Genomic DNA, 25173 nt, shown 5'->3' on the forward strand with positions numbered 1-25173 from the left:
GGCAGGGGCTCCCTCCCTGCCAGCTGGTCAGGAAAGCAGGTGGCTGAGTGCCCGGCCGGCGGCCCTACCCGGGGAGCTGGTGCAGCGCAGGTGCAGGGGGTCGTCCAGCTTGCCCACGGCGTCCTGCAGGATGCGCTCGGCCTCGGCGGCAGAGCGCCGCAGCACCTCGAACTGCTCGTCCAGCAGCCTCTGCTGCAGCCCCTGCTCCCGAGACTCCTGCGGGAGGGGAGGAGGCAGCTTGGAGACCTGCCCAGGCGCAGCCTCACACCAGCTGGACAGGACCCAGCCCACCCCTCGCTGGGGAGGAGTCGGAGAACAGGCCCAGCTCCAACCCCAGGGATGGGGCCCCTCAAGAGTGTGCTGGACAGCTCAGGAGTAGAAAGACAAACACCAGTTAGAAAGCAGGCCAACGTCTGAACAGACATTTCTCCCAAGATATACAAATGGAAGGAACACAAAAAATGCTCAATGTCATTTGCCACCAGGGAAACACACATCAAAACCACAATGAGAATGAGGCCTGGCCGGTGTGGCTCAGTGGTTGAGCATCAACCCATGAACTAAGAGATCACTGGTTCAATGCCAGGTCAGGGCATGTGCCCAGATTGTGGGCTCGATCCCCAATAGGGGCGTGCAGGAAGCAGCCAATCAATATTTCTCTCTCACTGATGTTTCTCTCTCTCTATCCGTCCCTTCCTCTCTCTCTAAAACCCATTAAAAAAAAAAACATTTTAAAAAGCCATCACAAAAACAAATTAAAAAATACAGTGAAGTACCACTTGAACCCACTAGGATGGCTAAACACAGACAGACAGTGACAAGTGCTGGCAAGGATGTAGGGAAACTGGAACCCACGTACACTCCCAGTGGGAAGGGAAAATGGTGCAGCCACTTTGGAGAACACTGGTAGTTCCTCAAAAAGTTAAACAGCGTTACCATGTGACCCAGAAAATCCATCGTAGTTACATATGAAAGAGAAAAACATGTCCACACAAAACCATGTACACAAATGTCCACAGCAGCATCATTCACAATAACCAGAAATTGAAAACAACCAAGTGTCCATTAGCTGATGATGGATAAGCAACGTGTGGTCCCTCCACACAGCAGAATGTCCCTGGGCCATGGAGAGGAAGGAAGTTCTCAAACAGGTGAACCCTGAAAACCTGCTGAGCGAAGAAGCCAGCCCTACTGTACAACTCCATTTCTATGAAAGTCCGGAACAGGCAAATCCAGAGATGAGAGCTGATTAGAGGTGCCAGGGGCTGGAGGAGGGGGTGCAGACTAACTGCTTATTGCGGGGGGGTTCTCTTTGGAGGGTGAAAATGTTCCCGAGGTACCAGATGAAAGCACAGCCCTGTGAGCATAGAGACCCCCTAACTCGTCCATTCTCAGGGCTGGGCTGTGGGCATGATGGTCTCGAGCCGGCTGTCACACGGGGTGGGAGAGGCACACTACCTTGTCTGCCAGCCGCCCCTGCAGCTCGGCCCTCTCCTGGGAATGGCGCTGCTGCTCCTGGCTGAGCGCTGCCTCCTTCTCCTGCACCAGGCTCTGGGCGGCCTGCAGGTCGGCCTCCTGCTGCCGCACAGCACTGCTCAGCGCCTCCTTCTCTGCACTCAGCACATCCAGCCGTGAACTCAGCTCCGACCCGCTCTGTGAACACCAGGCAGGTGGGCAGGGCTGCCAGGTGCCCACCACCCCTCACGCCCACCCCACCCAAGTTCACAGTCTTCACTATCCCCCGAGACTGCGAGCTTCTGGAAGGCCAGGGCCCATGTCCTGTGTGTTCCCTGCATGCTGGGTCACAGCCACAGGCCAGGATGGCCGAGGGGCCACTGAACCAACCTGGTAGCATCTAGGCGTGGTCCAGTTCACGGGGAAGAGGACCCTGACGCCTGTCCCGCCCGATCCGGAGGCCACCCTGGCCAGCAGCTCACCTGCTCCGTGCGGCTCAGGTCCTGCTGCACGCGCACCAGCTCCCCGGACTTGGCCTCCAGCTCCCTCCTGAGCTTCTCTAACTGGTCACTCTGCTCCTCCAGCTGGGACGGGGGACAGTGTGTCACGGGGACAGTGTGTCACGGGGACAGTGGTGCTGGGGGCTCCAGAGTCAGGGCCTATGCACATGACGCACCTTCATCTCGGACTCCCGCTTCACCTGCTCCATCTGGAACACCAGCTGCTCCTTCACTCGCGCCACCTCCTCCTGGTTCTGCTGCTTGGCCGTCAGCTGCTTGGCCGTGTCTGCATTCTGCATGGACAGGGGATGGGCTCACACTCTGCCGCCGCCAGGCCTCCCTCCTCCCGCCAGTTGCCTACACACGGCCCTACCTTCCTGAGCAGCTCGGCATGTGTGGCGATGAGCTTGCTGTGCTGCTCCTTCAGCTTGGTGTAGCGCGCCTCCGTGACACTGGCCTTCTCTGCAGGTGAGAGGTGAGGCTGTGACCCCCAGCTCGGCAGAGGGCCCCCCACTGGGGACCAGACCCTCCCACTGGGCTCGGCCACCCCGGCCTGGCCACGCACTCTCGGCCTCTTCGCGCAGGCCCTGGTTCCGCTCGCCCTCCAGCTGGGCCGCCCGCAGCTGGGCCAGCTCGTGGCGGAGCTGCTCGTTGTCCACCAGCGCCTTCTGCTTCTGCTTCCGCTGCTCCTCCAGCTCGGCCTCCAACGTGTTCACCTGGCCCTTCAGCTGGGAGATGTACCGCTGGGCCTGTGGTGGGAGGAAGGACGTGGACATGGTGGACGTGAGGACTGTGTTGGACCCGCATGTGGGTGCTGGGTGCAGTCTGAGGCCTCCCCTTGGTCCACGTCCCCTCACCTCCAGCCTGATCTTCTCCAGCTCGGCCCGGAGTGTCTCCACCTCTCTCTTCAAGGTCTCGATCTGGAGGTCCCTGGGGACAGAGGTCGGGCAGGCAGGGTTTTCTGAGGCCCACAGTCTGGCGTTCAAGTTCAGTCAGCACAGGAACTGTGGTCTCATCAGCGCTCCTGGGGATCTGGGTGTCTCCAGTTCACATCCCCCACCTGTGGCCTCTCCTGACCACAGCTCCACGGAGGCCACGGCCAGCCCTACCCCAGGGTGTCCCAGGCCTCACCTGTCATCCTTCATGGAGCCATTGGGGGGTCCAAACGTCTGGTCAAAGAGGTCGGCCACCACCTGCCACAGCAAAGCACCGTGAGCCCCACCCTCCAGGCCAGGAGAAGGAGGGAGCTGAGGGAGGCCCAATCACCCCAAACCCCCCTGCAGGAAGAGGGGGCCACTCACCGCTGGCTCCCCGGCGGGGGGGGCCGTGCTGATCTCAATGAGGTTCTCGGGCTCCTCGTCCTCGGGAGCCTCTTCAGGGATCACCACCACCGGCTTGATGTGCTCAGCCAGCGCCGAGGCCCGCAGGAAGTTGGGGGGTCCCTGCAAGGGCCATAGGTGAGAGCTGCTCAGGGTGCCCCCCACCCCACCCAGGAGCCTTCCCTGGCCATCCCCAGAGCCCACATGGGGCCCTGCTAGGCACCCGGGGTCGTCCAAGGGCTCAGAACCCAGAGTGGAAAGCAGGGCAGGCACCTCGGGCAGTCGGGGGATCTGGATGAGGCGCTTGAAGTAGAGCATGTCGGACGCTCTGCGGAAGAAGTTCCTGAGGCTGCGGGGACACACGCGGAGGTCAGAGGGGAGCCTGGCCGCTGGCAGCCCCAGCCCCAGACATGCCCGCAGCCCTGCCTGCTGGTACCTGTGAAACTGCTCGTGGAACCGGTCCCTGTGGCCTTGCAGGGTGTCTGCTGGGAGACCTGGGGCGGAACAGCTTGATGACCTTCATCTCTGCTCACCTCTCTGTGGCCGCCGAGACTTCACATCCCCCCTCCCTTCCGCTGCCTATTCCTCCCCCTTCTACAAGCCGCCACAGACTAGAGGGATCACTACCACCCGGCCAAGTCCCCACCATGGAGGGAAGAAATGTGAGTGGACAGGGCGGTCCCACGGCCAACCCCTGGGCCCAGCTTCGGAGGCACAGTGAAGCTTCTTTAGACTCAAGCTTGCCCTGGTCTGATATTCGAATGGCTCCTATGCCCCAGGCCAGCGTTGTCCAAGTGGGGCCCGGGGACAAGCCCCTTCCCAAACCCCACGGAGACACTGGCACCGACTGGCGCAGGGGCAGCGAGGGGCCGCTCTGAGACCAGGCGTCCAAGAGACCGGCACACACGTCACCTGCACCGCTTTTCTCACAGAGTGTTTGCTTTGAAAACTAGGGATTTTTCATAACAAGTATGTCATTTATGTTAATGGGTAATGAGCTCATCATTGCTACTTCTATTAATTTCTCATCTCTGATCCAGTCCATGCCAGTGCATGTAAGCCCCCTGGGGCTCGGGCTGGACCTCAGGGGCCGCGGTCGTGGTGAGGGGACCGGGGCGGTGGGACTCACAAGAGTGCAGCCTGAACATGAGCTTGACCGTGTAGTGGTAGAGGTGGCTGCAGTCCTGGATGACCTGGATGAGGGGGGCCAGGCGGCACTGGCCTGAAGACATCTGGGACACGGCAATGGCTGTGTTGAGCTGCCGAAAGACTGAGAGAGAGAGAGAGAGAGAGAGGCGGGAGGAGGAGTGTGAGACACAGGCAGAGCTGACGGGAGCCTAGTGACAGCCCTGGTGTGGAGAGTCTCATGGCGTCGTCACAGAAGCCTGGGAGGTGCCGTCCTGGGGAGCCTGGCTTTCCCTCCCAGCTGGGCAGTGAGATTCTGTCCCTCAGATACCAGTGGGCTCCTTACTTCTAGAATGGGAGCCCCGTGCGCTGTGGCTGCTCCAGACTGAGGCCAGTGCTCCCTCAAACTAGGGCGACAAGGTCAGGCAAATGGGATCCAGCTCAGCCTGGCCAGGCTTTCCCGAGAGCCTCAGGGTGGCCCTGGGAGCAGCTGCAGCAGCAGAGTCAGGACGCGGCTCTGTAAAACCCGTGACCCCAAACTTGTGCCCAGTGCCAACCTCCCTGGACCCTGACAATCAAGCCTTTCATCAGATCATCCAAGTAGGAGGGACAAGGACAAACATGAGGCTGCCCACCAAGCCCCTCCTCTGGGCAGAGACGACAAGTAGGCAGCCCGCCAGGACAGAGAGCCGCCAGGGTGCCCACACGGGACACGGACCTGGGACACTGCTCCAGACGGGCGGGCCCCAGCTCTGAGTCCTCCTGTCACCTCGCCTGGGCTGGGACCACTGGCGAACCTCCATGTGACACGAGAATGCCCAGGAGGGAGGAGACGAGAAGGCTGGAGCTAAGTGCTGTCCCTCGCCTTCTTAAAACTTAACTTTTAATTGCATGTCAAGTACGTTTTCCTTGTAAAAACTGAGAACACCCATGAAGTTCTATTTGGGGTTTTTTTGAGACACAGCCATTTCTCCACTGAGGGGCGCTCAGGACGTTCCCATCTTTGGCTGCTATAAAGCAAGCAGCAAGGAGCAACCTCCGGGTGGGCAACGCCCCTGCACCTCCCTCCAGGAGATGCTGCCAGGATGCCCTTCTCTGTGCTTCATTAAGACATCACTGACCTGGGGGCTTTCTCCACCTTCCCTGGTGGGGACCCCTGTCCTCCCCACACTCAGCCCCACCCTGGCCAAGAGCAGCACAGGGGTGGGGACCGCAGGACTCAGCTCCTACATGACACATTTCTGCCAGGGTCCAGGCTGGCAGCCATGGCCCTGGACACCTGCTCTAGTTGGGTCCTGGGCAGGGCCACCCTCCTGGGCATGGAGGTTCAACGCCAAGCTGCCCACAGGCCCACCCAGACCGGGATGCCAGGAGGCTGCCCAGACACACCTCTTCCTAACTCCGATTTTCCCTTAAAAAGGCATTTGGGCAGAGACGACAAGTAGGCAGCCCGCCAGCATGAGTCACCCACAAGTTATTCTGAAGCTGTGGCCCACAACAATCACCTCTGCGGCCCTGGGAAGGGGACCCTGAGGCTTCCTGTCCAAAGGCTGCCAGTCCCTGGGCGGGGAAGTCCAACACGACTCAGGGGCCTTTTATAGCAGAACACGGGCAAGATGACCCAAACTAACTCTCTGGGGCGGGAGCTCCTGGTGGCCCCGCCCCTGCCCCCACCCCCCGGCCCTGGAACAGGAGTGGGTTCATGTGGTGGCAGGAACAGCAGATCTCACACCGGCCCCTGGAACTATCCCCAAAATTAACCAAAAGAAAAAGAAAAATAGGGATTTTTTATTTCATAACAAGTTTGTCATTTATGTTAATAGGTAATGAGCTTATCATTACTACTTCTAATTAACTTCTCAACTTCTCATTTCTGATCCAGTACATGCCAGTCCACATAAGTCCCCTGGGGCTCTGGGTGGACCTCAGGGGCCGCGCTCACAGTGAGGGGACCGGGGCGGTGGGACTCACAGGAGTGCAGCCTGAACAGGAGCTTGACCGTGTAGGGGGAGAGGTGGCTGCAGTCCTGGATGGACCCCTGGGCAGCGCAGGCAGGAATGGGAAGTCAGTCTAGTCTGGCTCACAGAGGCACCCCTGATTCCTAGTCTCCAGGTTCCCACACCTGATCCCTCCCGGCTCACCTGATTCAGACAGTTTCAGCTCGCAGTCCATGTAATCGAACATCTCCACGGTGAGCTGGAAGCTGCGGGGGGGAGGCGAGAGGATTGAGAGAGTGGTAGGAGGCATGCCCCTGGGAGACCCCTCCACAGTTCATCAACACGCCTTTGCACAGCACAACGGCCCTTCGGCCAAAAACACCTGATTCCAAACAAATCCCATCCCCTCAATGTTAGCTTCATCTCCAGGGAACATGACCTTTGGCCCCAGAGGGCCACTGACACGTGGGAACCTGGAGACTTTAGGGACAAACAGGGAAACTGAGGGAGGAGAAGGAAACGGCGCCAGGCCACTCCACCTGGAGAGACTCACATGTCGTTGATGTCAGTCCCAGCTGCCTTCTCCAACACCTCGTCTGTCACCTCAAGGCCCGCAGGAAACTGGGGGTGCTGCAGAGAGGACACCCTACTCAACAGCAGGCCCAGAACCAGTGCTAACTTCTGAGGGAGGGGAAGAGGCTGGAGAAGCCCCCGACCTGTGGAGCCGCCCTTCGCCCTGGGTGCTGGCTGAGGAGGGACTGGGAGGGACCGGAGACCAAGGACAGAAGATGGGACACCTCCAGCCAGGGCGAAGAGGCTGCCCAGACCCAAGGGCAAGGCCAAGACCACCTCCAGTGTCCGCAGAAAACGCGTCAAAGGCTCTGACTTCCGGGAACCCCGCATCCCCGTGTCCCCTTGGATCAGGTTGGTACAGAACAGGACCTGCCCTCCACCAGGTCCCAGGACATCAGGAAGGAAATCCCAGGGCCCCTCCGCCCCACGACCCTCCCGAGGACACCACCTTGAGGTGGAAGGAGATCTTGGTCAGCAGGAGTTTGGTGTAAACATTGACCAGCTGTCCGTACCGATCGTGCAAATGGCCCTGTGGAGGGAGGAGCTGGATCAGCGCCCACTGCCCGGGAAGGTGGGAAGGTGCACGAGAGTCCCATAGGCCCTGGCACGCCACGGGGCAGATCAGGACGCTGAGGTGGGACGACACCAGGTGACAGCCGAGTGTCACTCCTTCACCCACCAATCACTTATTCACTCAACAAACGTTAACCAGCCAGAGGCGACTAACTCTTCTCCTGGGAACCTCCACCAATGCCCTTTGTTGAAAACTCTTTCATTTTGTTTTTTTAGGTTCCCTGGTGGTCTAGTGGTTAGGATTCGGCGCTCTCATTTTGTTTTTTTAATCATACTCTTTGTCAGTCTTGTCAAAGCAACTCCTGTGACAAGAGCTCCTTGTCCAGGCAGCAGGCCAGTTCTGGGTTGAGATACTTTATTACAATGCTTGCGGCAGCCCGGGAGGCACACTCCACAGGCGCGCGTCCATGTCCTCCCAGGTGCCTCCTCTGTCACCTCCTAACACTGCTTTCCCGTGGCCACGCCAGCTGGACGTGCGTCTGCACATGGCACCCTGCTGCCGTTTTCCTGACTTCCGGTGAAACACAGCGGCCTGGGCTCCTGCGGCCCTGGCTCCAGGGGCGCCCTGTCTGGTGGGGCTCTAGCATTGCTCCCAGGGGACAAAGAGGCCAGAGGTTCTCTCTCCACCCCCGATTCTGGAGGGTGCAGGGGGGACCTAGATGACCAGCTCCCGGGCTCTCAGACTTGCCCGTGAATAAGAATCTTCTGGGAGCTTCCCGAGCACACAGATTCCGATCTGAGATTCTAAAGCAGCCAGTCTGGGGGCCCAGGAGCCTGCACCCCTCCCACGGGCTCTAACCGCCACCATGACCCGCCATGACCGCCCAGAACGGGCACTGCTGCGTTTCCCGACTCAGGGCCTGAGGGGCTGGAGGCGCCTAGTCATGCCTTTGGAACTTCCTGTACCAGGTCTTCTAGAGCAAGGCTGCAACGCCCCCACTGTCACCCCAGAAGGCATCACTCTAACTTCTGCTCTGAGAGAATGAAGAAAGACACCATCACAGGGCCCCGCCGATGCTCCGCCCTGAGTGTTGAGGACTCGAACGCCAAGCAGGCCCACGGCTGGACTCTGTGGAGGGTGAGAGATGGAGGCCACCAAGCTCGCCTCTGCACCTACCCATAGCTCCCCAATCTCCCGGATGTTGCTCCGGTACCGCTGGCAGTCATGCAGGACCTGCAGCACAGGGGGACAAGGGGGGAGGCTGGAGAATCCAGGACTGGCAGGAGGGGCCCAACACACTGACCCATGCTGGCGGCACGCTGAGGGCGAGGCTGGGAAGGGGCAGGTAGAGGGCAGCAGGCGTGGCGGGACAGAGTCTCTCATTTCAAAGGGACACTCCCTGCCTCCCCTGGGCACCCGCTGCCCCAAGAAGCAGTGGCTGGAACAGGAGACCCTCTGGGGACCAGTGAACAGAGGCTACTCACGTTGGGGTGCCCATCTCGAAGAACCTTGTGGAGGACATGGCAGAATTTCCAGCTGAGGATGGAGCTGCTGGGAAGCGGCAGGCCGATGGCATAGGACCAGAAGGTGAAGGCCCCCTTTTCATGGTGAGTGCCCAGAATGATGCCTACCAGCGTCAAGGCCAAGTGCAGCATGCAGAGACCAGCGTGGGGAAGGCCAGGGGCACTTGGTGACGCCCATCCCACAGCTGCTGAGCCCTCCCCACATTCCTCCCCCCATCCACCATGGTTCACAAAGAGCTCAGCAAAGGTCAAGAAAAAGGGCAATGCCTTAGCCAGTTTGTCTCAGTGGATAGAGTGTTGGCCTGCAGACTGAAGGGTCCCAGGTTCGAGTCTGATCAAAGGCATGTACCATGGTTGCAGGCTCCTTCCTGGCCCGGGCCTTGGTAAGGGCTCATGCAGGAGGCAACCGATTGATGTGTTTCTCTCACATCGATATTTCTGTCTTTCCCTCTCTTTTCCAGTCTCTCTAAAAATCAATGGAAAAATATCCTCGGGTGAGGATTTAAAAAAAAAAAAGAATTAAAAAAACAATCCCATTTACCATTGCACCAAAAAAATTAAGATACCTAGGAATAAACTTAACTAAGAGGTAAAAGACCTGTACTCAGAAAACCACAGAACACTGAAAAAAGAGATAGAGGAAGACATAAACAGATGGAAGAACATACCGTGTTCATGGATTGGTAGAATCAACATCATTAAAATGTCCATATTACCCAAAGCAATCTACAGATTCAATGCAATCCCCATTAAAATACCAATGGCATATTTCACAGACCTAGAACGAACTCTCCAAAAATTTATCTGGAATAAAAAAAGACCCCGAATGGCCGCAGCAATCCTGAGAAACAACAAAGTAGGAGGGATCTCAATACCAGATATCAAGCTGTATTACAAAGCCACTGTTCTCAAAACAAGAACAGACATATAGACCAATGGAATAGAGAACCCAGAAATAGACCCAAACCACTATGCTCAATTAATATTTGACAAAGGAAGCAAGAGCATACAATGGAGTCAAGACAGTCTCTTTAATAAATGGTGTTGAGAAAGTTGGACAGATACATACAAAAAAAATGAAACTAGACCACCAACTTAACACTATACACATAAAATAAACTCAAAATGGATAAAGGACTTAAACATAAGATGGGAAACCATACAAATCTTAGAGGAATTCACAGGCAGCAAAATCTCAGACATATGCCAAAGCAATATCTTCACCGATACAGCTCCTAGGGCAGTGATGGCGAACCTATGACACGCGTGTCAGAGGTGACACGCGAACTCATTTTTTTGGTTGATTTTTCTTTGTTAAATGGCATTTAAATATATAAAATAAATATCAAAAATATGGTTGCAAATATCAAAAAATTTCTATATGTGACACGGCACCAGAGTTAAGTTAGGGTTTTTCAAAATGCTGACACACCGAGCTCAAAAGGTTCGCCATCACTGTCCTAGGGCAACGGAAACTAAAGAGAAAATAAACAAATGGGACTACATAAAAATAAAAAGCTTCTGCACAGAAAAGAAACCATCAACAAAACAACAAGAAAGCCCACTGCATGGGAGAACATATTTGCCAATGTTATCTTCGATAAGGGTTTAATCTCCAACATTTACAGGGAACTCATACAACTTAACAAAAGGAAGATAAACAACCCAATCAAAAAATGGGCAACGGACCTAAATAGACACTTTTCAAAAGAGGACATAGGGAAAGCCAAGAGACATATGAAAACATGCTCAAAGTCACTAATCATCCGAGAGATGCAAATCAAAAAACGACAATGCAGTACCATCTCACACCTGTCAGAATGGCTACCATCAACAAATCAACAAATGACAAGTGCTGGCGAGCATGTGGAGAAAAAGGAACACTCGTGCACTGCTGGTGGGAATGCAGACTGGTGCAGCCACTGTGGAGAACAGTATGGAGTTTCCTCAAAAAACTAAAAATGGAACTCCCATTTGACCCAGTAATCCCACTTCTAGGAATGTATCCCAAGAAATAAGAAACACCAATCAGAAAGGATATATGCACCCCTATGTTCATAGCAGCACAATTTACAATAGCTAAGATTTGGAAACAGCCTAAGTGCCCATCAGCAGATGAGTGGATTAGAAAACGGTGGTACATCTACACAATGGAATACTACGCTGCGGTAAAAAGGAAAGAACTCCTACCATTTGCAACAGCATGGATGGACCTGGAGAGCATTATGCTAAGCGAAATAAGTCAGTCAGAGAAAGGTAAATATCACATGATCTCACTCATTTGTGGAATGTAATGAACAACATAAACTGATGAACAAAAACAGATCCAGAGACAGAAGCATTGATCAATGCTCAAACCTCAGAGGGAAGGTAGAGGAGGGTGGGGGTAAGGGGGAGAGATCAACTAAAGGACTTGTATGCATGCATATAAGCATAACCAATGGACAAAGACACCAGGGGGGTGAGGGCATGAGTGGGGGTTGGGGGGGAGAGGGGAATGGGGGAATGGTGGGATAAGGATACATATATAATCAATAAAGAAAAAAAAGAGAAAGGGCAAGTTCATGCCCCTCAAATTTAACTGGGCTCAGTGGTCTAAGACAACAGATGGTGCTCCTGAGAGAGGCTCAGAGTCTGACAGGAGCTGCTCGAGGCAGGAGACTCTGCCGGGCCAGGACACAAGAGGACATGCGCCCGTCTCGGTGGGGGTGGACCTCACAAAGCCCCAGGGGCACTAAACCACTCCCACTGTGCCCATGGTCAGAGGCCACACAGGGCAGGCCCACGTCCTCCCACCTCCTCCCACCACCCCCTGGGACCCAGAGCAGGAAGGATACGCCGGGCATGCTTCTCCTTCACGGGGGCCTCCTGGGTGTTGATGGCCTTACTGATGCTGATGGCCTGGGAGGGACACAGGAGGCGGAGTTCAGAAACGCCAACACCAGACAGACAGGGCAACCCTTCCCGCGGTGAAAGGCACGTGTGGAGACGGACAGCCAGACATCTCTCAACCTAACCAAACCAAACTCTGAAGGCTGGACATGCGCAGCTCAAACCACAGCTGATACCCGAGGCCACCAAAGCCCCCAGAGCTTCCAGGGGTCTGGGTGGCGAAGAAAGTGGCTGCTGGCTGCAGAGACCACCTGCGCTTAGCTTTCCCGAGGCGAGGCCCAGGCAGGGTCCTGTCCCTCCTCTGGGAGAAGCGGCCTCGAACAGAGCCCTCACCACACGCCGTGGACAGACATCTGCCAGCCCCATCTCGCCATGGTAGGACCCAGAGAAAGGCTGTAAGCTGGCAAGGCCCATACAGCCACTGCGTGGAAAGCCAGGATAAACCCAGCTCTGTTACCTGCCAAGCAGGCTGTGTCTCTCCCGGGTGGGGCAGGAACGGGAGGGGGGTTCGCTGCTACCACCTGGGCCCTGAGCAAGCAGCAATCTCATCCTTGACGAAGTCCTCTCCCATCTCCACCCGCTGGAGTCTGCCCTCATCCCCCGTGTCAATGCCTCCTCTTCCGAGAAGGCTTCCTGGAGGTGACTGCTCCCTCACCAAAGGCTCAGGGCACCTACTGTCACCCCTCCCACCTCACCCAGGAACTACCACCGGCCCTGGGTTTACTTGTGGATGTTTTATTTCTCCACCTGGCGGCAGGTCTTATAAGCCTCTGTCCCCCCACCCAGCACTGAGCTGGGGACATCAGCGTTTGTGGACTGAGAGGGGCGGCCTGCTAGTGACCAGACAGGGGCCTGACGAATGCAGACACCTCTCCCGGCCAGATCCTCTCCCTACAGGGCCACACTGCCCTTTCCCCTCCTCCCCCGCCCACCCCCCGGCAGCCAAGAAGCAGCTCACCCACCCTGCAGGCTTACCCACCCTGCAGCCGGCCCTGAGCATCCCCGCCTTGTCAACAGGAAGCATCGAGAGGGGACAGGGCAGAGGGGGCCAAGAGACAGGGCCAGCGCTTCCTTTTTATGGCTGCAGCCACTGTGCTCCCCGCTGCTGGCATCTGAGCAATAGTTGCTGCCCAGCTCGCCCATTTCTGGTGCATTGTGACCGACTTGGAGCCTGCTCAGAGATTTCCTCTGTAAGAAAAGCAGCCCCTGGGAGCACAGGTGGCCATTCAGATCAGACACACAGGCCCAGAGCTGAGGGAGCTGGGGCTGGGCAGGCAGTTTCTGGAGCCGCCCAGCAAGGCAGGCCGCCCTCCTTTCACACACTGTGCCCATTGTGGCCCGATTCACGGGGTGCGGGCAGTGCTGGGGCTGCAACCATACATGCTCCGGCATCAAGGACGGGCTGGGGGAGCAGCCCCTGCCTGGGGGTACCAGGACTGAGAGGAGCGCAGGCAGCTCTGACTTCTCTGTCAAAGCCTCGACAAGCCACTCACAGAAGGTGCCCTTGGCTACCAGTGCTATTTGCCAGACTCTGCCAGTACAGCTGCCCAAGCCCTCGGCGCCTTCACAAGAGCCACTGAGCAGCTGTGGGAGAGCACCCCACCCGGGCAGAATATGTCTAAGACAGGGGCAATGACAGGCACTGGCTTACCCTGTGCCGAGCACAGGCAACATGCCTCCCAGCAACAACCCTAGAAAGTGGTCACGAGCCCATTTTCCTGGTGGGGAAACTGAGGCACTGGGGTTAGGGATCTTGTCTGCACAACTAATAAGAGCAAAGACAGGTTTGGCTGATTCTATGTTCTGTGTCTTTAAAGATTCTGTCCACGCCCCCCCCCCCCCAGGTGCAGGTGCAGAGCTGGGAAGAGAGGGCCACTGAGGCAGTGCCAGGCAAGGGGGTGGGGCCATGCCTCCCCCAGCAGCAAGCAGCTGCCAGCTCATAAGCCAGGCGTGTCCTGTCTCCGGGGTGTGTAACCCCATCCCCCAGCTGCCCTGACATTTGAGCTGGCTCTTCTCACAACTGCCACCTGGTCCAGAAGGCTCCAGGCAGCGTGGAGCCTAAAGCCACCATGCAGAGCAGGCTGCCCAGAGGAGGCTGAGGACCAGCGATGTAACCACAGCCGGATGAAGTACTTTCTCCACCCCACGTCCCGGGTGGGCCCCAGGAAGGGCTGCAGGGGAACCCCTCTCCCTCCTGCAGGCCTCCCCCTTTCTCCTCCAGGCCAGCAGCTAGGAGCAGAGCAGAGACCCATCCTGAAGGAGCAGGCTGGCTTGGGCCTGCCTGGGGCCCAGCAGGGTGGGGAGAGGGGGAGGGCTGTTCTTCCTGGAGCAGGGAGGAGCGCATAGCTTAGCTGGGCCCAAGGTAAGGTCAGGCATCCCCACCTCCCACTTACTTTACTGAGCACCTTCTCATTGCTGGACCCTGGACCCCCAGAAAGAGCCCCTGCCCCCCCACCCCTTTTGGGTGTCTGCTCACCTTGTCACCTTCCTGATGCCACCCTACTTAAGTCTCCATGTACTCAGCACCCACTACCAACGTTTTCCTTATCTGTCTGTTATCCGTCTCCTCACCCTAATGTCAGCACCTCGAGGGGGGTGGTTCTACCTGGCTGGTCGCTGCTGTACCCCAGCCCCTAAGGTGCCTGGCACATGGAAGATTTTCTAAAGCATGGCACCATCTGTCAGGCCTGCCCGCCCTCCAGTCCCACCCACTGCTGGCTGCAGGACCAGGGTTCCTCCCAGCGGGAACACGGCCCCGTTGTGTGCAGGGGCAGATGTGCGGGTCGGGTCGCTCACAAGGAGGCTCAGTGCTCACACAGAGGGAGTCTGTGGACACCTCACAGGGTCTCGATGTTCCTACAGCAGCAGCAGCCAAGCCCCGTCCCAGAAGGGGACATCAGACCCCGGGACGCCCGGGCCTCCCCAGCCGGTCCTGTTGGACTTTCCCCTGCTGGGCGCAGAGATGGGGCGTGCAGCCGGCCCTCCTTCAGGCTGGACTCTGTGCTGGGCGATTAGGACCCAGCTCAGCTTCGGGGCTGACAGTCTCGGTGGAGGCAGCCCTATCACTTGGTTCTGTCTACACAGCGTAGCACTCTCATGCCAGCCAAAGGGTGACTGTGGGAAAACTGAAGGGTGAGGGGGAGTCCGGGACCACTGTGGGGGTCCTCTCGCACCTTCGTGCCTGAAGAACCCTTCTTCCCTCGGCCCCCTGCAGCCCCCTCCAGAGCCCCTCAGCAGTGCTGACCAGCAGGCGCAGTCCCTCCCGGTGGCTCAGGGGATCCCTGCCGCGGAGAGAACTGTCTTCCAGGGAGACACAGGCTGAATGAGATGGGTGGTTGGGGCCCTCAGGTCGGGAGGGAAAACCCAGTGCTGGAGAGCAGGGCCCTGGGTGAAGGGAGGAGAGGTGGCCACCGTCTTGGGGATCTGTCAGCTTCTCTGAGCCCCAGGGGAGAAAGGGAGCAGCTTTGAGTGGTGGGGAAAGGGGGTCAGGGAACGGCTCTCCCCACTCCTGAGCACAGGCAGGGAAGCAGGACCATAGCAGTACTGGCGGGTCGGGGGCTTTGGGAGGGAGCGAGCTGGAGGTCTGCAAGGACACAGAGGGTGGGCAGAGGTGTGCCTCCTGGACTGGGAGGGAGGGCTAACAGTCCTGGGCATTCACCCCCATGTTCCTGTGCTGGAAAAATCCAACAAGCCCACACCCAGGAGCCTCTGCAGTCTGCACCTCACTCCACCCAGTGCCCAGTGGTGAGGGAGGGGCCAGACCCTCCAGAGCCAGAGGTGGGGATGAGGTTGGGGTGGCCACAGGCCAGAGATGGGGAGGCTCTAGCTTGCACCAGAGACACAGTCAGAATGGCCAGCTCCTCACAGCATGGAAAGGTGTATCTCACACCACAGGTCTCAATCACCTAACAAGAAAGTGACTTATCCAGCTCAGCCATGTGCCAGGCACACTGCTGGGCACTTCACAGCTGTGATCTCCCTCAATCTAAGCAACCTTGGGAGCAGGCAGGCAAGGCTTCAGGAAGTTAACCACTTGCCCAAGGTCACAATGACGAAATGTTGACCAAGTGCTTCTGCCCTGCCTGGCGCTGTTCTAAGCACTTTACACATATTGACTGAGCCCCACACATCCTCCCCCGTAGACTGTGACGAGGAAGCTGCGGCACAGGCCACCTGCCCCTGTGACTGTCCTCTCAGCCCCCACACAGGCCACCTGCCCCTGTGACTGTCCTCTCAGCCCCCACACAGGCCACCTGCCCCTGTGACTGTCCTCTCAGCCCCCACACAGGCCACCTGCCCCTGTGACTGTCCTCTCAGCTCCCACACGACCCACCCAGTGCCCAGTCTGCACCTCATTCCACCCAGTAGCCTCCTGGGCCACCTCTCTGGGGGGAGGGGCAGAGGGAGCAGAGAGCCTCTCTGTCCCACCACAGGAACTGGCTCCCCAGGACCTGGCCTGGGCTTCACCTCAGCTCCCTCCAGGAGTGGCTCTGTCCTGTGGCCAGGGCGGGGACATCCTGGGAGGCCTCTCAGGAGGGCCCCACTGGGCCACACCTGCCCTGCTTCCAGGAACAATCCCGTCCTTGTTTGTCTAACAAAAACCCTGTGGAGACAATCCCAGGACCAGACTGGACAGAGACACAATGGCATTCGTCCCTGGACGGGCCACACGCAGGGACACACACCAGGGAGCATCTTAGCAGGCGCTGACCCAGGAGACAGGAGACTGGGAGGCAGCTGCAACTGCAGCCACAGGCGTGATTCCCCAAGAGGCTGGGTCCTGAGGTGGACTCAGGCGTGCACACAGTCAGCAAAGCCAGAGGGCCACATAGGAGGCTCCGGTCAAGGCTGCTCACAGCAACCCAGTCCCTGCCCCATCAGCTGTGGGGCTTCACATAGGGCACAGGGGCCCCAGGAAGTTTGGGAAGAGCCACACAGTCAGGGGGGCAGCGGGGAAGGGATAGTCACTGAGGATGAAGCGTGAGCATTTTCCGGCTCCTCAGCCCATCGCGCAGCAACACCGTTCTGGGAACCCAGTGCTCGGCAAGGGGCTGAGCCGAGTGACTGTTCTCGGGGAGACATGACATCCTCTAGTCCATGGGCAATATTCACCATGGGGGAACATGGACTCGGGGAGACCCCTTCCCCAGGGGCCCACGCCTGAGGACAAATACAGGTCTTCTCACCCAGTTCTACCAGTGCAGCCGCAGCTCCCCAGCCCTCAGACTGCATCCCCATCCACCCGACACAGTGGGGAGCATTCGCTTTAGAAACGTCCCCTTCCCAGACCACCACTTCCCCATCTGGGAAGCAGAAATAAGAAAACCCCGTCTTCCGGAAGGTAAGCACACAGCAGCTTGTCTAAAGCATCGCGCTGTGTCCCAGCCACGTGTGTCTCCCTTCTGTCCCTCCAACAGGGCCAGCCAGGTCCCGCCTCCAGGCCACGCTGTGTCTCCCCAACTCCCAGCTCTGGGCTGAAACACCCCTTCCTGGAGGGTCTGCCTCACCCACTCCCAGGGGGAGCGCATCTCCTGTTGACTTTACCTGGGACATTTACTATCCCGCGTACCACTTACTCTCTGTCCACCTCTGACCCTGGACACGCGGCTGCAGGAACCCTGTCTGTCTTGATCCCTGCTGTACCTCCAGTCCCCAAACCCTGGCCCTGGCTGCCAATAAATCTTTATTGGCTGAATGAAAGAGCGAACACTTGAATGGACAAAAGCTCTTTCAAACACAAGTGCTGGTTAAATTCAAGGTGGTGAGTGTTCCTTTCTCCAGCTAATAACTTAACCACGAGGGTTAAATACTAAAGGCGACTATAAAACAGTTTCTATTTTAAAAACCAACCCCGCGATGAATCAGACCTAAGTCTCCTTGTACTGTTATCATGACCCTTCACAGCGGCTCTCCGCGGGGACAAAACCGTCCTTCAAAGAGCCGGGCCGGGGACTGGCAGAGAGGCGGGTTATTCTGCTTTGGCGTTTCCAGAGCTGTTGGAAGGACAGAAGGATCTCATTCAAAGGCTTTTGCCACCTCAAAGGCCATTGATGAAAGCGAACACAGGATTTCTGTAGCCGAGGCAGCGGCTAGGATGTGGTCACATGCAAAGCAGCAGGGCGCACTGGGACGAACCTGCAGCTTGGGGACTTCTGCAGCGGGGAAGGCAGTGGAGCGCCAGTCCTAAGGCTTCAAGCGCTACTTCTCTTCATTCATATCCCAGCCTCTCAATTACGAAATCGGAGGGCTGAGCTGGGGCCACCTGCCCTCCGGGAGGAGGGGCATGAGTCAGGAAGGATGGTGCCACTCACGGGACAGCCCAGCCCACTGCCACCTCTGCCCCAGCCCTGCTGGTAACACACGAGGAGGTGGAGATGCACCCCAAGTTCCACTTCCGGAATGGGTAGGGAATCACCCCAGGCGGTTTCGTTCCCTGGGCCCTGGTGACATCACTCTAAGACCTGTCTGTCCCACAAGCCAGGGGCCTGAGTCACTCCCTGGCAGGCGGACCTACTGCAGTTTGAGGCTGTTTATTTCAGCAGGAGAAGCAGCAACCCCGCCTCACCCAAACTTTTCTCCACGGCTCGGCCTTTCTCCGCAGTGGGAGCCGTGGCCTTTCAGGCCTCACTAAGTGGCGGCTTTGAAGAAGGGAGACTCGCATGGAATCCACGCACACCGAGTGTGTCCCCTGAGCCACGTGCTCAGGGTGCTGGGACACAGGAGGAGCCAACACCTCCCTGCCTGAGAATCTTGGGGTTCAGGGGGTAGTGCTTAGGGGGCCCACAGGTGAAGCGAAGCAACTGTGCCCAACCTTCCATGTGCCCACGTCCTCGGTTCTGCTGCAGTGTGCTGGGGACAGGGAAACGGTGTGAGGCCTCACCGACAAGGTGATATTTGAGTCCCGCCCAAGATCAAGTAGACAAGGGAGAGCCTGGCCCAGTGGCCCGGCCGGCGTCTCAGGTGAGCCGGCTGGGTTTCCCTGTCCCCCAGCCAAGCAGGCCTAGACTCGACTCCAGTTTCCACGCAAGCTGCTGCAATCGAGTGCCCAGTCTCATTTCATTCACAAACGGCCCTGTCTGCCCAGGTCACGCTGGCCTGGGGCAAGGTCAGAAGGGCAGCGTTTCTGCCAAGGGAGTCACAAGCTGGCTGTCCCAACTCCCTGGGGCTTCCCTGGAGTACCTTCCCAGAGGACCAGGGCCCTGGAAGCGGGCCTGCTGTCCTGGGGAAGGGGGCCCTGAGCACCTGCAGACTCGCTCTTCTGGAGATCCGCCTCCCTCCCCAACAGCCCTGGCTCCACTCCTGCCCTGCCAAACCACAGCACAGGGACAGGCCCAACAGGACATTCTTTCTACTTCTTTCTGTCTGACCTGCCCTTCTGGGCTCTATGGAGCAGCTAATGCTGACAGAGCATCTACTCTGCACCAGCACCAGGCTATCCGTCAACTCTCATGACCATGACCTGGGCACAACTATCACGTCCACTTTGCAGATGAGCCGATTGAGGCACAGTCTTGTTCTTCACTGCTCTGCCACAGCACACCTGTTCTTCTCTCACCTCCTTCATTAAATGAAAACTGTTGGAGGGGACAAGGATGATTTTTCTCACCCTGGCCGGTGTGGCTCAGTTGGTGGAGTGTGGTCCCGGGCACCAGAAGGTCATGGGTTTGATTCCTGATCTGGGCACATGCCTGGTTACAGGCTCAATCCCCAGTAGGAGTGTGCAGGAGGCAGCTGATGGGATGTTTCTCTCTCACATTGATGTTTCTCTCCTTCTCCCTTCCTCTCTCTAAAGTCATTTTAAAAAATTATCTTTTTCTTCCTGTAGCACACTCCAAGGCACCAGAAACAAGCCCAAAGACACAGCATGTGGTCCTCATGAACATGTCATGGGACAAATGAGCATCAAAGATGGGAAGAGTGAGGGAAGGGCTAGCAGCTGCATCCTCACCCCCATCTGGACCAAGAAGTCAACTGATGGGAGGGGGTAGGCTCAGGGGATTTCTGGCAGCCCAGAGTCAGGAAGTCAGCTGCTTGCCTGAGCATCACCAAGAGGGCAGAACCAGATAGAAGGGCACAGCTCACCACCCATGACCCACCCCAATGGCAGACCTCAGCAGGCAGGTGAGTGGGGCTAGAGTGGCTCATGGCCGGCTTTGGGGGCAGTGTCCTAGGGTAGCTGTGCGCCTAGTTCTTTCTGTCCTTCTCAGAAAGGAACCTTGACTGGCCTCTGTCCTTTAGCCACTCAACCCGTCTGTTCCAGGTGCCAGGCACCCTGCCTGCACGGGGAACACAGCAGGGAGAAGACAGGCCTGCCCCGCCCCCATGACAATGGTGGGACGGAGCTGGGGTGTCTTGGCTGTCCACCACATGGTTTAGATTTCTTCTCAAACTTGGGAGCTTTTTTGGTAAATATTTAAATGAGGCCCAGAAAGGGGTTAGTGACTTAGAGGTTACAATACCACATTGTAAGGAACAATGAAGATGCAAGGGTGGGCACATGTGAGTCTACCTGCCTATCACAGGAGACTCCATGGAGGGGGCGATGGGCACACATGGGAGAAGTCAGAACAGAGGGACCAGCAGGCGCAAAGCGTGGGATTCCGAGAGTACTGTGTGTTTGGGAACAGCTTTTCCAAAGAGAAACTCAAGTTCCCAAACACTTGTCCTGTGGTCTGCCTCTAATAATGAGATTCTAAAGAATTCCTGGCAGGAAAACATTAAAAACAAAACGAAACAAAAAAAACAATGCCCTGGGCTCCAACCCAGACCAGATGACTCCATATCTCAGGTACCCAGGCGCTGACATTTTTAAAAGCCTCCCCCACACCCCAGGTGATTCTCCCACCGTGCTGTCTACACCGGCCACGTGTGGCCACTGAGCACCTGAGTGTGTGAGCCCAAATCTAGACATGCTCTGAATGTCAAACACACGGATTTTGAGGACTTAGTAGGAGGAAAGGAAAGTAAACTAAACCACTCATAATTTTTATGGTAGTTACATGTTGTAATGGTTAATTTGAAGACACCAGGCTCAAGAACAGATACGATGAAAAGGAATTTCTGTTGACTTCTTCATGGGGCTGCTAGGAAATGGGAAGTGGTACACGTGGTTTGTAGTTGGTTTCTATTGGACAGTGCTGTTCTAACGGGAGATGGGGCTGAGAAGCCCTGCACGGCAGTAAGTGTTCATCTTTACAAGACTTCGGCTCCCAGAGGCTGCAGAGGGGATGTGTCGCCGAGCTGGACGGTCGCCCTTCTGTCCAATCCCTTCCCCACCATTAACACCTGGGCTGCTCACCACTCCACACGGGGCTTGGCACACTCAGGTGCGGCCCCTCTCTTGTGCTGACCTCATGGGAAGCTTTAGGGATCTATTTCCACATCCTGCAGGGGAAACTGAGGCCCAGAGAAGCAAAGGGACTCAGAGCTAAGGAAAAAGCAAGACTGGAATTAAGCATTTCCAAGACTGAGTCCTCATCCATAACAGGCCTCAAAGGCAGGTCTGCTTGGTCAGAAATGGCTCTCAAACTGTAAGGCTTTGTGGGGGCGGGGAAGGAAGGGAGAAAGACGACTACCTGGCAGTTTGCAGAGCACTGTCCTACCTGCTTTGCATTCTGTATGTATTAGTAACCTATTACTGCTATAATAACACGCCACAAACTTGGTGGCTTACCCCTATCATCTCACAGTTGAGGTCAAAAGTCCAAAATGGGTCTCATGGAGCTAAAGTCCCGGTGCCAGCAGGGCAGCTTTCTTCCTAGAGGTTCTGCAGGAGACCCTATGCCCACCTTTCCCAGCTTCAGAGGACACCGCGTTCCTTGGGAGCGGCCCCAGCCTCCACCTCCAAGGCGCCAGCATTGGATTGCTCTTCCATATTAAAAGGCCATGTGACTGCATTGGGCCCACCTGGCTGACCCAGGCTATTCTCTCCACTCTGAGGTCAGCTGATGAGCATTTTCTTAGCAAGGACTGTCTCTACAGGTTCCAGGAATCAGGAGACGGGCACATTGTTGAGGGGCTGATCTCTATACCTTACAACAGCCCCAGGAGGTGGATGGAATTATCTCCATTTTTAGAGACAATGAAAGAGATTCAGGAGTTAAGCAACTGGCCCAGGGACACAGACGAGCCCTCCATGCTACCACACCATCTTTGCAACGGTACAGGCCATTTTCCGGTTCAGAAGGCAGGTGTGCTGTATTGTGGTGATCTGTGTTCGGAATACAACACAACCACAAGCCAACACGATTTTCTGACATCCATTTTGGAAAGGGGTTTTATCACCAAAGAGAATGAAGTCGTGGGGAAGAAGCGACCAGCCTTCTGGACACTCCCCCTAGGATTACAAACACACCCACTCACACCACACAACAACCACAAGTACCAGGTACCTTCCCTGAACACTCCTGACTCGGGTGGGGAGGGACCTTTGTAAAACAGGGGGTGTGGCCTGTTGAGAAAGCTAATCTGTACTCATTTTTCCTATTCCTCACCCAGGAGCCCACCAGGAAGGAAGCTGGGGGGTCATAAGGATGTAAATTCTTGGGAAGCCAAAGTGCTCCTTTGCAACCCAGGGCCCTGTGGTCACCATGAAGACACAGGCGGCGTATTCCAAAGGGAAGGCGGGTCCAGGTTGGATGTGCTCTTCTGTGTCCAGAGGAGACACGAACGCAGCAACCTCAGCTCTCCGGGTCCTTCCCACCAATGGGGTCTGGCTGGCAGCTCACTAGATATTTCTGGGAACGATCTAATTAAATATTAACCATGCGCAAAACCTTATTCCTACATCCCCAGTAAGTCACCCTGAAGACAAGCAAAGCCAGACACTGAACCCGAACTCTATCTTTCCAGGAAAAAAAAAAAAAAAAGGAGCGAGCCCTGGAAGGGGCAAATGCTATTTTCACCCATTAGAAAGTTATTCATCATAAGGAACGCTCTCAGCCCCTGAGGAAAAAAACCCAACAAGCAAACACCAACAAAACACCTTGTTTTCCAAACCAAAATGTGTGGATCTATATCAGAGATCCCTTCTCTTTGACATTAAAGAAGGTTGCTCCTGACTTATAATAACTCAAGAGTTAGGCCAATAACTTAGCCCTTTAAATTCCATCCTCTCTGATGGAGCAACCAGGCTTCTTTATTCCTCCTCAAAGGCAAGAGAGGAAAAAAAAAAATCAGTGACCGAGTAAAGGTTCTGACAACATCCAGATTCTCTCTGCCCATTAAATGTCTCCCCATCCTTCCGCAGGTTCCGGCAAATCGATTATGTATTAATGACTTTAAGTGCCACATTTGTTTTTATGATGGGCTATCCGGGTTGAGGCCAAAAAAAAAACAAAAAAAAAAAACATACCGTAGGCCAGAGGAGGATGATCACAAGGATAAATTAATTTGTGGCCAGGTTACTTCTAGCACGAAAGCCTCGGTATCCCAAGGTTTTATGATCACTTTCATTGCTCATCACAAGCACAAAGGTGGAAGGTCCCCCTGGGTTTTTCTTATTTCAAAAGACAGCTGCTGCAGACAGAATGTGCTAACTTGTTTTGAAAGCAACCGCAGAAGTCCGGGCTCTCTGCGGGGAGGAACCTGCTAATGGCAGCCGCACCCGTCACCCTCCAGCTTCAGGCAGGGGAGGGAGGGAGGTCCTTTCGGCCTCCTTCATTTCGAAAGTAAGGTGTTTTTTAAAAAAAATTTTGTGGCTATTTCAGCCTTGCTTGACTTCTTTGGGCAAATAAAGAAGTATGCTCTCCCCTCCCCCAGGCCTCAGCACACCTCGGTGTCTGTAAAATGAAAAGGAACAGAAAAAAAAAAAAAAAAAACAGAAGCACAGCCACGCCGGCATCGCGCGTTCCCCGCAGGAACACGCGTCCAAATACACGCCCGCGCCATTGTTTCCCGGTTAAAATAACCTCCCGGGAGGGCGACGCGGCGCGTGGGAAGCGCAGGAAGGAAGTTCCCGTCTGCCGGGCGCCCGCCCGCGTTTCATCAGGGGTGGGAACCGGCGTCTGCGTGGGCCCGCGCTCGGGCGAACAAGTCCGGCCGCATTCGTGAAACTTTTCGCCCGGCAGGTAACCAGCCCCTGCGCGGCGGGGAGACAGCCCGGAGAGGAGGAAACCCGAGCTTCCTCCGAGGAAACGCGCTGCTCCCCGGAGACCGGGCGGCTCTTTGGCGCGGAGGACGGGGGCGCGCGAGCCGGTCCGCCGGGGCCGGGGAGGGGCACGGCCGGGGCCGCGCCGGCCGCACCTGGGCTCCGCGCTCACCTTGACCCCCCGCTGGCCCACCGCCGCGTCTCGGCTTCCGGCCACCGCCGTCCCCACTCGCACCTCAGGCCCCGGCGCCGGCGCGCGCTTCCGGTTCACCTGCGCGCGGGGCGGCTTCGACCGCGGAGGCCGGGGGGGTAAGAGGCTGAGCGGCTGAAGGGGTGCGGGGGGGAGGGAGCGGGGAGCGGCCGGTGGCCGGGCCCTAAGGGACGCGAGTGAGCGGACAGGGGAGAGGGCGCCGCCCGCCAGCCCCCCGCCCCCCGCGGCCCGCCGCTCGCCTGGGTCTTGTCGAACTGCTCCCGCTCGGCCTCCAGGCTGTGGCCCGGCCTGCGGCTCAGCACCCGCGCCGGCACGTTCTTGATACTGTTCATCCTGCCGCCGCCTGCGCTCCCGGGCCCGGCTCCGCGTGAATGAGTGCGCCCCGGCCGGCCGCCCGAGCCTAGGCACCGCGAAGCCGCCGCGCCCGCCCGCCGCTGCCCAGGCTCCCGGCCCCCGGCCCCGCCCCTCGCGCCGCAGCTCCGGCTCCCGGCCCCGCCCCCCCCCCGCTATAGTCACGCCCCCGCCTCGGCGCCACGCCCCCTAGCCCCGCGGGTCTGGCCCAGGCCCGCAGCCCCATCAGGCTCGCTGCACCTGCTCCGTGGGCGCACTCCTCCTTCCTCCCGATTGGGGCTCGGCCATTTCCCTTCCCGCACACACCCCACCGCCCCGGGATCACCAAGACTTGTCTACACCAGCCCCGGATCTGGTTCTTTTTTTTCCGTTTCAGTCTCATTAATTTGTGTCACAATGAATACAATTAAGCAGCCGCTCTTTGTGCATCTCTAACATAACCGCAGTTGTTCCCCCCCGCGGGGCTGTGCTTGAGCTTTCAGAGACTGAGGACACCTGCCTGGGGCCAGAACCGCGAGGGGACTGGAGAGGCAGGGCAAGGACAACTTGCAGACAGATTTGAACAAAACACAGTGATGGACCATCGAAGCGCATCAAAGAGATGCCCCTGGAGGTGGTGTGGGACTTTTAAAAATATTGGCCGGCCCCAGCAGCTCAGTTGGTTGAGCATCTCATTCTGTGCACC

The 25173-nt window shown here is 57.0% G+C and overlaps 1 protein-coding gene across 5 annotated transcripts in view; it reads right to left on the reverse strand.

Annotated features, from left to right (window-relative positions):
- Positions 1-24557, reverse strand: part of HIP1R (huntingtin interacting protein 1 related) — a 29217-nt gene extending 4660 nt beyond the window's left edge. For 4 of the 5 annotated variants that reach the window (XR_002826507.1, XR_002826508.1, XR_002826509.1 and 1 more), the window contains exons 1-19: positions 24377-24557; positions 11784-11847; positions 8908-9050; positions 8600-8656; positions 7358-7438; positions 6890-6966; positions 6541-6602; positions 4404-4544; positions 3711-3768; positions 3548-3623; positions 3257-3397; positions 3087-3148; positions 2813-2885; positions 2521-2704; positions 2329-2417; positions 2132-2248; positions 1938-2039; positions 1459-1653; positions 69-216 (exon numbers count right to left, since the gene is read on the reverse strand). Coding sequence is in view for 2 of the 5 variants with exons in the window: in XM_006103817.3 (XP_006103879.1) it covers positions 69-216; positions 1459-1653; positions 1938-2039; positions 2132-2248; positions 2329-2417; positions 2521-2704; positions 2813-2885; positions 3087-3148; positions 3257-3397; positions 3548-3623; positions 3711-3768; positions 4404-4544; positions 6541-6602; positions 6890-6966; positions 7358-7438; positions 8600-8656; positions 8908-9050; positions 11784-11847; positions 24377-24469 (1963 nt within the window). In the remaining 3 variants the exon portion in view is untranslated. The remainder of the gene's footprint in view (positions 1-68; positions 217-1458; positions 1654-1937; positions 2040-2131; positions 2249-2328; positions 2418-2520; positions 2705-2812; positions 2886-3086; positions 3149-3256; positions 3398-3547; positions 3624-3710; positions 3769-4403; positions 4545-6540; positions 6603-6889; positions 6967-7357; positions 7439-8599; positions 8657-8907; positions 9051-11783; positions 11848-24376) is intronic. The other variant, XM_023745043.1, reaches the window with a different exon arrangement.
- Positions 24558-25173: the final 616 nt, after the last annotated feature.

The sequence above is a fragment of the Myotis lucifugus genome, unplaced genomic scaffold (assembly GCF_000147115.1).
Source record: "Myotis lucifugus unplaced genomic scaffold, Myoluc2.0 scaffold_511, whole genome shotgun sequence".
Classification (NCBI taxonomy): domain Eukaryota; kingdom Metazoa; phylum Chordata; class Mammalia; order Chiroptera; family Vespertilionidae; genus Myotis; species Myotis lucifugus.